This window comes from Anabrus simplex, chromosome 8, assembly GCF_040414725.1.
Source record: "Anabrus simplex isolate iqAnaSimp1 chromosome 8, ASM4041472v1, whole genome shotgun sequence".
Lineage (NCBI taxonomy): Eukaryota > Metazoa > Arthropoda > Insecta > Orthoptera > Tettigoniidae > Anabrus > Anabrus simplex.
In genome coordinates this window covers 38870404-38883933 of record NC_090272.1, presented here as the reverse complement: position 1 = coordinate 38883933, position 13530 = coordinate 38870404, and the positions used below count along the sequence as shown (strand labels likewise).

The following is a 13530-nucleotide window of genomic DNA, read 5'->3' as shown; positions in this document are numbered from 1 at the left end:
ATTCTGGGAGCCGCAGAATTAGGAGACAAAATTGGGAGCATGTTTAGAAAATGGTTCATAAAATGAAGATAGGTTTTTCATTTTAGAACAAATAAAGGAACATTTATTTTCCACACTACACAGAACATTATTGTTCAGGTACACACCAAGGAATGAGATTTTACTTCTGATAAGTGCTTTTTCGAGTGTTCATTTTTGCTGCTGGTTTTTTAAAATCTGACTGATAATTGGTAAGCTCAGTTCGCACAAGTTCACTTAAATGTTCATTAGTTAGTTCAGATCGATATTTAGATTTAAGAAATTTAAGCGTTGAGTATAGTGATTCACACACATAAGTAGTCCCAGACATTGAGATAAGTCTCTTGGCACACTCTTTTATTAGTGGATATTTTTCTTCTGTAACATTCTTCCATAATTCTATGGTAGAAATGCCACTTCGTTTGAGTCCTTTTAGTCCTTCGTCCTCTTGCAGTTCTAGTAACTACAACTCTACAGCTGCTGCATCCTTTGTTATTGGTGATGAAACAGGACAGCCATCGCCCACAACATCAACAGCAAAAGGATTTTCCAGGAATTAAAATTACAATTTAAGTGATCTCAAGTCATTAAATCTGCCACTGATTTCTTCAGCAAGGCCAAATATTTTACTCATGTAATCTTCAGTTTCCACCTGAACGTCAGGAAGGCTTTCAGTAATTTTATTCAAACATTTGAAATGAGAAAATATTTTAATCTGAAGGTCTTTACCAAAAAGCTTTAGCTTGCTATGAAAGCTAAGTACAGTCGGACCCAAATCAGAAGTAAATTTTATCTTCCTTTTAAAGTTATGTTTAGCCTTTTTAAATGCTGGACCACATCTGTATTAAAAAAATAAAAAAAAAATGCCAAATCTAACAACCACTGGGTGTCATTAAGTTCAGAAAATAATTTTCCTTTTTCTTCCATAAACTGTTTTATTGATCAAGTAATTCAAAAAATATGCCAAGAACATTGATTACAGATAGCCATCTTACTAAGCAGTACCAATATACAGTACATCAGCAAGCTCGTCATTGTTCATATCTTCTATAAAAATTTGAACCGTCGGCACGTTTTGGCACATTAGCGAATACAGTTCACAATTTTTAGAACTACCTGCATAATATGCGGGTACTGAAAATATTTTGCTGCTAAATTTTCTCTGTGAAAAATACAAAGTACAGGAAGGAAATCAGGAACTGCTGTGTCAGCATTTATAAGCCCAATATGCGCTTGTTTCGTCTCAGCCATAGATGGTGCACCATCGGTAACAATGCTGACAATATTACGGATAGGCACTGAGTTTTTCCGTAAAACACCATCCAGGGCTTCTTTAATGTCACAACCACAAGTAGTATCCTTCAAAGTACAGACGTGTGCAAATTATTAGAATAATGCATGAATTTTGTGTTTCTTCCCTCGTTTAGTACAAAAACCTCTATACATATGAATATAAAAGTATGTTTCAACCTGTTTATGTATTCTTTGGTTCATGCAGTCCACTGATGTCCCTTTGGGATATCTGAGGGACACTTATTTCCTTCTCTGTAGAGGCTTCTAACACTGTTTATCGAATCAGCTGATGTTGTGGCAATTGTTGAATGTGGTTTCCATAGCTTTTTTCTAGTTGAGAGTTGAGTTCTTATGCCAGAATTGAAGCCTAGAAGTGTTTTATATTGTTTATATATGTCTGTATAATCCAAGTTTGGGATAAAGTTAGGTTTTGGATTTGTTTCCTAGTGAGTTTTTGAAGTGGTGAACTGAAGTTGTATCTTCTTGCAAAAGTGAGGTTTTGGTTAAGAAAACAGATCTTTCTCCCCATAAATTGGCATTGACTGAGTGTTAATTAAAGGAAGGTAGATATTCCCAACAAGATATTGCTAGGAAATTGAATCTTTCGCAAGTATCGGTTAGTAGAATCAGCTCTGAATTGAAATCAGGGGAAAACCGTGCAGACAAACGTAAGGGGAAATGTGGTCGAAAACCGATAATGAGCCCCCATATGGAACGAAAATTGATTCAAATGGCTAGGATGAATCTAAGAAGTACCAGTAAGGACTTGAGCAATCAAATAAAGAACTATGGAGTTGAAATATCTCCATCAATTGTCAGAAGCAGTCTTTGTGCTGCAGGACTTCCTGCAAGAAAGCCGAGAAATAAAGCCAAAATAACACCTACCATGGCTAAGAAACGGCTGGAATGGGCAAAAACAATGCATAATGAGCTTAAGGACAATTGGGAAAAGGTAAGCAACATGATATATCCCATAATTTACTGTTTGCTAAGAAGTAACTTCATCCTCATGGGTTAAGTGGATTTTTTCAAAAATTCAGTCAGAGGTGTACTGATTTACTTTCTTCTATTTTCAAAACATTCTGTTGAAAAAGCCATTCCAATAAGTGCTTAATATCTTGCAGGTAATCTTTTCTGATGAGTCCATATTTTCTGTGTCCGAGGAAAGCAGCCAATATGTGAGAAGGACCCCTGATGAGGCGTTTTCTTCAAACTGTACCACACAGAAAGTTAAACATCCAACTTCAGTGATGGTATGGAGTTGCATGTCAGTTCATGGATGTGGCAGATTATACATTGTTGAGGGCATGATTGAGCAGAATCAGTACAAGAAGGTGCTTCGAACCCGCCTGCTGCCTCAGATCAGGGATTAGTTTCCTGATGGAGATTGCATTTTTATGCATGATGGAGCACCATGCCATAAGACCAAGTCTGTTTAGAAATTCTTGGAAGGAAAACAGTATAATGACATTGCCTTGGCCTGGTAATAGCCCAGACTGCAACCCAATTGAAAATTTGTGGAGAACTGTGAAGTCAAGACTGAGGAAAAGAACAATAACCAGAATTGGCCTCATTGAAAACATCATTGATATATGGCATCGAGATGAAGAAATTCAGAAAATGTGCAAGGACCTTGTGTTAATAATGTCAAAGAGGATCCAAATGGTTATAAAAAACAAGGGAATGCACTCAAATTACTAAAAAGGTCATTGTATATTGATAGATTATTATAATTATACTTTAAAAGTGAATTACTGTTAGTTTTATCATTTATTCTAATAATTTGCACACGTCTGTAACTAGGTCTAAAAGTTCTTCCACCACCTGCAAGTACCTTGACCCATACTTCACAAATATGCCTAGCTGTGGTTTATGATATCAGTAGACTCGTCCAGAGACAGACTAGCTACTGAGCACTTGCTTAGATATTTTTTGTAAAATTTTAAAATAACCACACTAATAACAGAAACTCGCCTCTCGATTGTGTGGCTAGCAGCGGGCATTTCGTTGTTCAGTTTCTGCAGTTTCTTCTTTTCCGGTTCTAAAACAGAAATAACTTGTGCCATGTTCTTCTTAATACACTCCCCCTCTGTGTAAGGCTTTTTTTGCTTTTGCAATATTAAAAGCCAAGAGGAAGCCAGCTTCTGTTGTCAAATCTGCTTCCTTGGAAAAAACTGACAACGCTACTTTGACAAGGGAGTTTTTCCTTTAGTGATTTCAGTTTGGTTTTCCTTACATGAGAGACAACAGGAAAATGTTTGTTAAAACCGCTTTGGTTGGTGTCATGACGGCGTTTTAGATTACTGGCCTTGAACTTTGACAATGTTATTTGACACAAAAGACACCGTTTCTTTCCCAAAAAAAAAAAAAAAAAAAAAAAAAAAAAAAATTCTTCCTCCCAGTCGGTATTAATAGCTCGATTCTCCTCTTCATATTTATGCTTCTTAGACAGCATCGCAACTGTTCGGACACCAGGCTACAACTGTACTGAAATAGCACACAGAAAAGTATTGACACTCGCGCACAACAGTGTCGCAGGCTGAAAGAGCTAGGAGACTACAGGAAGGTGCAGGCAGCACAGTGCTATTATACTCATTACGCCACTGATGAAAATAAATTTTCTTAGGGTTCCTAGGACGCGGGTGTACCAGTTATGTGAGGGAAAGGAGTCTTCTACAGTAAAAATTCTCATTTTCCCCTCTTACTTCAAATATATTACGATTTATTATCCTCTGGCAGTCTACAATCACAGCCGAGCGTCCAACGACATGAGAAATGAAATGACTTCAAATTAAATAGGCACTGGTTCAGTGCTGGACCATTGCAACATTCAACTGCAATTCAGAATGTGGCTTCCCACGTCTGTTCCCCATACTCTTTATTACCTATTACTGGGACAGTTTCTTTACTCAAATTCCACACTATATGTTCCATTACACGTACTTAAGTATATATTCATATAGGCTGTACAGGAACACCCTGTAATTGTCGGCTGCACCACCTTACCGTGACGTGTCGGAAATGCGCAGACCTGTATTAGATGTGATCTGACACCCCGAGAGTTAGTGTAAACACCGTCTGTGCTAGTTGTGGCAAGGCGACGTGAATTATTGTCTTTCGAACAGGACATGATAGTACGGGGGTGGGGGGTGGGAGCTGATGAATGCAACAATCCATTGTCGAAGTATGTGTGAACGCGACTGGCTTCACCTCACGACACTGACTCACTGACTCACTCTCCCGCTCAAAGCACTATCTAACAGAAGGCCCCGGAACTATATTCGCCTCCCATCTCTCACCACTGTCTTACAGCGCTAATAACAAAGTGGCACATCGCTGCTACTGACTGCCACCAGCCTTGAGATGTTGTTAGATTCCATTAATTATATCATTTAATTTTACTCTAAGGTTGGTGTCAAGAGTCGCACGAGATGGACTCAAGAGCCGCATGCGGCTCGCAAGCCTCGTTGTGGCCAGCCCTGTTATAGTACATACAGTTGTTCACTTTCCATTAGAATGAAAGAAATGTATGAAACGTTTTAGCCAGAATCTCATTGTGTCATATTATCATTGAGTTTTAGACATCAATGTTAATGAATCAAGCTTTTTACTCTAAATTTGGCACTGTTATTTTAATTACAATTAAACTGTCAATCTATACATTGTATATTATAACTGCAATTCAGCAAAATGTTTCACTAATTAGTGTTAAGACTATAATTAAGTACGATTTAATTGTAAGTACATCAAGATTATAACTTAATCTTGAAACATTATAATGGCCGAGGATGCTCAGTACACGACTGAAACATGTCCCAACTGTAGTATTATGTCAAGGATAAAATACTAACAATAAAAACATTTTTATGTATTGAATAGGTGGAAAACAAATAAATATTTGTATTATTTCATAATGAATTTCAATACAGGCCTAAATAGGAGAGCATTTACATGTAATATAATAGCAATGTCGAATACATGGCTGAAATTTCTAGGCCTAACACTTGTTGAACTGATGAAAGGTGGCAAATTTCCCAATTATGATCAATTTAAAAAAACCCATGCTGAGAAAGGGTAATTCTGCTAGCCTGAACATAAAACCAAGATGATATAAAAGTTATTTTGTCCAATGAATTTCATCAAATTCCATTAGCCAGTGAGAAAGTTAGCATTTGAATGACAGCCTAATGTCACACAATTTAACTCTAATTGTAGTCTTCTGTTGTTATCATATTTTCAATTGTTTTGGAAATATTTTACGGTAATATTTTTATTTACAAAAATCTTTCCTCAACTGAAGGTTGCTACAATGGACAGAGGCTGTTCCACTCGGCAAGTGAACTCCCATAGATCAGATCAGATCTGATGGCCAAGCAGGCATCAATTTTTGGTAGTGAGACAAAGTCTCTCATAGTGCATTGGCACTGCCAGTGGCTACAATTAGCCTACGCAGTGGCCTCCACTGTGTGCACTAGCCAGCATCTTGGTAGGTGTGCTAGGTACCAACTGATGAGCCCAGCCTAGCACACGAGGGCGAAATGCTGGCAACCAGGAATGAGTTAGCTGGAAAATTTATAATGTCCAATAACGGACCATTTATATTGGTATTATAAATTTACTCATTCGGAACAAATATTTCAGATTTCCTTTGGGAATCAACATCTATATCATTCCCTGTCTGTCGTAAGAGGAGGCGACTGAAAGGCGGACCAGGGAGTACAGGTTGGCAACCACAGTTCCCTAGCTGAGTCTGGCATTACTTCCACTAACTTGTGTCCGGTTCCTCACTCTTACCTTCCCTGCCTAACCTCCCTTAGTCAACTCTCATTCTTTTCCGACCCCAACGGCATTAGATTTGCAAGGCCTAGGGAGTCTTTCATTTTAACGCACTTCGTGGTCCTTTCCTTTCGTTTTCAAAGTATAGGACATCTTCCATTTTCCTTCTGATTAGTGTTAGTACAGGATGGTTACCAAGTTGTTCTTCCTCTTAAAACAATAATCACCACCAGCACTTAATTTTATGTAGCAAGGAGAGGATGTGGCAACCTTTTCGACCATTTGGCTTGAGGAGTTTTCAGTAGAGATTTGTGTAATATGAGAATATCATTTATTTAAATGTTATTTTATCCATTAAGTAAAAATAAATTTTTTGTTACTAATGCCATACATTGGAATTATGTATTTTTTTCTTTGCATTGATTAAGTTTAATGCATAAATAACAGCAGAAAATATCCACAACAAATTATAAAATGCGAAAAATGGCATTAAGCTATCAAATAGCCTTCTTCTTCTTCTTCTTCTTCTTCTTCTTCTTCTTCTTCTTCTTCTTCTTATGACGCCGTCTCCCTCCGAAGGTTACTATAATCTATCAGCTTCATTGTCCGTATTGATGAATTAAGAATGCAAGTATGAAGAATGAGATTTCCACCTAATCAATACTTTATTACAAATGTTTGAAGTTATCTACATTGAAACAGTGATTGCCGGTTTCGACCTGTAAAAAGGTCATCATCAGCTGTTGGTGAACCTGCTTAATAGCGATAGTACGTAAAACATTACTAAAACTAATTTAACAAGAATGCCTTATTCTAATATAATATTACTTAAGATGTATACATATGGTACAATATGGGGCTTAGACTCATTGGAGTTCCATTCAAAAACCTGTGCTGTTGCCAACATTATGTCAAACAATATACATATGGTGCAATAAAGGGATTTGGCCTGCTGGAGTCCCTTGAATGCCACACACTCCAAAAATTGTATAACAGAGGTTGAAAATACAGTTCCTATAGAATGTAGATAACTTCAAACATTTGTAATAAAGTATTGATTAGGTGGAAATCTCATTCTTCATACTTGCATCCCTCCGAAGGTTGGCGATCCAATTGATTATGATTACATGCGAAACGGCAGCACGGAAAATTTCTATCGACGTATGTCCACACCACCGCCACAGGTCTTTCAGCCAGGAATTTCTCCATCTTTCCACAGGTCTTTTCCCATCAATCTTCTCTTGAATGATGTCGGAGAAGTTCGTATCGTTCGCCTCTCATGATGTGCTCGAGGCAGCTGAGCTTACGCTCCTTGATGGTTATGAGAAGCTCTTTCTTCTTGTTCAAGATGTTGAGGACTTCTTCATTTGTCTTCTTTTCTACCCAAGATATTTGGAGTATTCTTCTGTATAAGTATATTTCAAAAGATTCAATACGCTTCTCCAATAAAGGGCTAAGTGTCCACCCTTCGAAACCATACAGAAGGACAGGAAAGACATAACAACGTAGCATTCAAACTCTGAGCTGGAGGTTGAGTTCTCGGCTGGTGAATAAGGTCCTCATGGTATTGAACATATTTGTTGCTTGTCCAATCCTGGATAAGATTTCGCATTTTGAGTCACAATGCTGGTTCACTAGAGTTCCAAGGTATTTGATAGAAGATACATGTTGGACGATGTTGTTGTTGATGTAAAGGGAGGCCTGTTTTGGTGTTTTTGAGAATACAATCAGTTTGGTCTTGTTAATATTCAAGGATAAACCGTAGGTTTCACTGATCCTCACGATGTTGTTTATAATGATTTGAAGATCACTGGGGTTACTGGCTAACACAATCGTGTCATCAGTAAATCGGATGTTATTAATGACAAAGCCATTGATCTTGATACCTAGATTAACATCTTCCATAGCCTCTCTGAACACAGCTTCAGAGTAGATGTTGAAAAGGAGTGGGGACAGGACACATCCCTGGCGGACACCTCTTCGTATAGCTATGTCCTCAATAGTAGTTCCTTCTATTTTGACCTCTGCCGTTTGATTCCAGTACAGATGGGAAATGATACAAAGATCACCATTATCTATACCAGTAGATTTTAAAATCTCGACAAGTTTTGCATGAGATACGCAATCAAATGCTTTTCGGTAGTCGATGGAACAAGCGTGCACATCTACATTCATATCTCGGCATCTCTGGGTCAAAACATTCAAGGAGAAAAGAGCCTTACGAGTACCCAGTCCATTCCTAAAGCCAAACTGAGTATGTCCAACTTGGCGTTCGCATTTGAGGTAGATTCGAGTGTGGATGATACGCAGAAATACCTTTAGCACATGGGACATTAAGCTGATCATACGATAATCATCACAATGTGATGCACTAGCCTTTTTAGGTATAGTGACAAAAGTAGATCTTAGCCAGTCAGATGGAATTCTACCAGATTTATATATTGCGTTGAATAATGTAGTTAGCAGCTCTAGTTCTCTGCCATGGCCTTCAGCAATGAGTTTGAGAGTTTCTGCATGAATCTTGTCTGGACCTACAGCTTTTCCATTCTTCTGGAGTTTGATTGCATACAGTACTTCCTCTTGGGTTATATTTGGACTTGTTTCGCTGCCTTCGCCAATAAAAGGTGGTTTGTCTGGCCTTACATTGCTAAATACTTTTTCAACATATTCTTTCCAACATTTCAACTTGTCTTCGACTCCTACCAAAATGGTGTCATTGGCATCCCTCAGTATAGCTTTACATGGCCTGTGATATTTCCCTACAAGTTCCTTGATCCTGTGAAGATTAAACAAGTCATGTTTCTCTTGGAGAAGTTCTATTTCTCTGCATCTCTCCACGAGCCATAGTTCTTTTGCTTCCCTACACTTCCTCCTCACTGTCGTGTTTAGTTCTTGGTATTGGACTTTATTTACATGTTTCACTTTCCGTCTTTGGTCCATAAGCTGTAGAATATCTTCTGTCATCCATGGTTGTTTTTTTGAACTATTCGAATGTCTTGAGTATCAGTGAGTATGTTCTTTAGTGCAGTCCATTGTGATTCAATATCCTCTGTTTCCAAGTTGTTTATTGTATTCATACAATCTTCGAGCTTCAAGGTTGTTTGAGCTCGAAATATGGGATTGTCAAGGCTATTTGTATCGATGCGCTTAGGTCTGTCAGAGCGTATGTTCTTGACAAAACAATGCAGTGTTAAGTCCATGACGACGGGATTATGGTCGCTGTTAACATCCGCCCCAGCGTAGGTTTTGACAGCTTTCACGTATCTTTTCAGATGACTTTTGATGAGAATGAAGTCCATCTGATTCCTTACAATATGACCTTCACAATCTGCAGGAGACGTCCATGTATACAAGTGGCGGGGATGTAGCTTGAAAAAGGTATTAATAACAAAGAGCTGTTGTTCTGAACAAAACTGAACTAGACGATCACCTCTGGCATTTCTCTCACCAAGGCCATATTGTCCAACAATTTCATCCTCTGCACCGAGACCTATCTTAGCATTGAAATCACCAAGGACAACAGTTACATCCCCTTTCTTTGTAAGGGACATAGCCTCCTCTAGAATGGAATAGAATTCTTTGACTAATTCGTCATCCTTATCGCCGGTTGGAGCACAGGCCTGGATAATATTCATGGGACGATGGGAAGTTTGTAGTTTAAGAAACGTGACACGCTCTCCAAAGGGAATGAAATCGATTACAGACTTCACCAGATCAGACGAGAGGAGCACAGCCACTCCATACTGATGTTGAGGATTGTTACCACCAGAGTAATACAGAACTCCATGGTTAGTTTGTTGTGTTCCTGACCCAGGCCATCGAACTTCACTAAGGCCCAAAATCTTGATTTCCAAGCGTTGCATTTCTGATTCAACGCTTGCAAGTTTCCCAGCCATATATAGACTTCGCACATTCCACGTGGCGATTCTTATTCTTTTGTTATAAATTTGAAACTTATCAATACTTGACCTTGGGGATGGATTCTTAGCAACCTCTCCCCACTTAAGGGGTGCCCCAGACTGAGGGCCGTTACTTTAGTATCTGTAACCATAATCATATTGAAAGATTTGGAAAGATAGCTCAGTAGGACTTCCATTTCCTTTCTGTGCCGCAGTGTGAGAACCGTGGAGGCTGTTACAGCTGCGCTTCTCACATCCAATGTAGTACCACTAATGAAGTCCTTCTTCATGTGCTACTACATGGTACTGTTGGAGCTGCTGCCCTCCAACAGGAGATGTCCATTTAGCCCTGGACAATTACGTTGCCTCTTCCGCCATCTATGCTGTACCGAAGGCTATCTTCTCCAGCATAGCTGCCGTTGAGGTCTTCACCGTAACCCTGGCAAGGGACCCTTACCAGATGCTGCACACCGGGTCAGTGTGCTCTGGGGCTCACATAGGCAGGAGCGCCACTCCCTGGGTAGGGCTGCCTCCCAAAGGGTCCCTACCTGCTACCTGAAATAGGCTATGGAAGCTAAAATAGGCAAACAAGGCAAAATAATAACTGGTCCTACCATTCCCAAACGTATGGAAACATGTTTGTCCCTATGTGAACCTTGATAAATCCACCCAGATAAATAAAATCATTTTGCCTAACTTACGGGCTCTAGATATCACACTCCAACAAAGCCAAAATAACATCAGATCGCTTTGAAAAAACACAAATTCAAAACATGCAAAACTGGGTGATACATCTTTCAACCAAACTTCTTTGAAGATTCGCGCAAAAATTCAAAGCATGACACTATATCCCATACACGTACGGGCTCATCAAAGTAGACACTGCACCAAAACATATACCCTGTATGTATGAGTTTGGCATTGAATGGGTTAAAGAACCGGCAGGAGTTCAATGAGGAATGTTGGCACCATCAACTTGTCTCAAGTTCTGTTGCATCAAAGTGATGATTTTAATGTGATCTATCAGAGCATATGGCAAGGTATTTTAGTGTAGAGTGCATAGAATCGAGGCACATTGTTAAGCTTACTTCCTAAGCTTTAGTGTACTTGATTTGTTTACCAGTCAGGAGTCAAATGCCTCTAGCTGTGAAGGACGGCAGCGTTCCAGGATTTAAACAACATACTTACTAAATAGCCATAAACGAAACATAAATATTAGACATCAACTTTTTGATGGGTGTAAATAAATAACTTCAAAGCATTCACTTTCTCTTATAATCACTGTTGTCAAGGTTTGGTTTCTTACCTGTGGCTATAAGTAGGAAACCCACACAACTTGGCAAGTTCATGTCTTGACTTCAACATCTCATTGAGAAGATATTCTTGATGTTTATCAGGATACAGGAAAATACGGTATGCAGCTTCTCTTGCCAGAGCATTGGGGGAATCTGCATAGAGACCACTGACTAGGACTTGTTCACCATCAATAGCAAACCTAAGAATAAAGTGGATTATTTGTGTATTTTGATACTAGATCAACAACAACAAAAATAACGGGACATGTGATGTAATAATAAATAAACAGATATTTAATAAGTAATAATAAAATACAACACAGCTGGAAGTAAAAGGCTGTAGGATTGTTGGAAACATCACAAAACTGGGTTAAAAATAAATATATAACAAAAACTGTTGGTCTTAGCACTTTGTCTTCCTGTTGCTTTTTCTTTTTTTGCTAGTGGTTAAACATTGCACTAATACATCAAAGGTTTTTGGCAATGCAAGAATGAGAAAGGGCTAGGATTCGGAAAGTAGTGGCCATGGCCATAATTAAGGTACAGCCTGGTGCAAAAATGGGAAACCACAGAAAACCATCTTCAGGGCTGCCGACAGTGAGGTTCGAACCCACTATCTCCTGAATGCAAGTTCACAGATGCATGTTCCTAACCGCATGGCCAACTCACTCGGTAGAGGTAATTCTGAAATGATAACTGATTATCAACCCATTTCAGTAATAATGCTATAGCCAATATTTTTGAATACTTATTATTCTGCAGAATTTATGAGCACATCAAATTGGAGATTTCTGAATTTCAACATCGTTTTACAACCGGCACATCTGTTTTGACAAACCGTCTGGGTTTTACTCAGAATTGTCACGTGGTTTGCTTACCTTCCCCTGATATCTGTAACTGGCTACTTTCACCTCTGTGTTGTAACTAGTGTGCTGTCTGGTATTAGCTGTATAGGAGCATGTTGTGTGAAATGCCCAGGAACTAATATTATTTTGTTCTCTGAAGTAGAGTTTTGTTTTTTGCAAGTCACAATACAACTTTCTCTGACATCATACGTTCTTCCTGCTGCACGGTTTCCAATGTTCTCTGCATCTTCAATAATCCTAAGCTTATCTTCAGTCGTGAACGAGTGATTATGAGTACTTATAACCATACTTAATACGTGGTTCACACTTCAATTCTAACACACTACTGACAACACATAGACTAAAACTGGACAATGCTGTAGTATAACGAGATGCATTATTTCAGCAGAAGCGTCACCAACCTTATTTCAAATAATGCACGCACCCAAGTTTTTCTTCGTTAAATTCTGGAAAAAATATGCATGGAGTATTTGCATATATAAGGTATCTCCTGCCCATCATGACATACAGCCCGGAATGCTATGTAATTAAGAAAGGAGAACTGAATAAATTACTAGCATAAGAAATTAAGTTTCTGTGGTCAGCCACGCAGAAGACTAGAAGAGACAAAATTAGGAATGGGGCCTGCCAATGACAGAGAAACTGAATGCTGCATGATTCAGGTGGTTTGGGTATGTCAAGAGGATGAGGGAGAGACAAACACCAAGACAATACTTGGGTATGAATGGACAGGAAGAAAGACCAATTGGACGAGCCAGGAAGAGGTGATTGGTTCAGATTAAGTAAGACTTGAAAACTAGAGGAGAAAATTGGGAAACTATAATAAGATGAAGTATATAAAAATATAACAAAATGGAGAAAAATCTTTCATAAACATCCTATCTGGCTTGCTGGAGGGATACAAAGATGATAAATTTTAGTGAAATTGGAAGGGTATGTGTAAGTTAGGCAGAAAGGACATTCCAGGAATCATTAATGAAAAGGGGGGACATGCAGGTGAAGATTTACAAAAGGCAGCAGTAAGTAAAGATAGTTGACATAAGGATAACATTAGAGGAGGTGAATAATAACAGTGAAGTACTGAAATTAACTTACGATGATACTCATATGTACAAAAAGATACATAAGTTGAAAGCTAGAAAATCAGCTGGTATTGATAAGATTTCCGGAGATGTAGTGAAGTAAATGGGTTGGGATTTAGTACGATATTTGATATCTGTTTGCAAGAAGGAGCTACACTAAATGAATGGGGCGTTGCTGTTGTAGACCCAGTGTACAAAGGAAACCGAGATAAACACAAAGCAGATAATTACAAGCCAGCCAGCTTGACACGTGTCGAATGTAACCTCTTGGAAAGCATTCTGTCTGATTATATTAGACATG

At 38.7% G+C, this 13530-nt stretch overlaps 1 protein-coding gene across 3 annotated transcripts in view; it reads right to left on the bottom strand.

Annotated features, from left to right (window-relative positions):
* The window catches only part of LOC136879098 (mitochondrial intermediate peptidase), a 156758-nt gene that overhangs the window by 74175 nt on the left and 69053 nt on the right, over nucleotides 1-13530 (bottom strand). For all 3 annotated transcript variants that reach the window (XM_067152844.2, XM_067152843.2, XM_067152842.2), the window contains one exon: nucleotides 11293-11481. In XM_067152844.2, the coding sequence (XP_067008945.1) occupies nucleotides 11293-11481 (189 nt within the window). The remainder of the gene's footprint in view (nucleotides 1-11292; nucleotides 11482-13530) is intronic.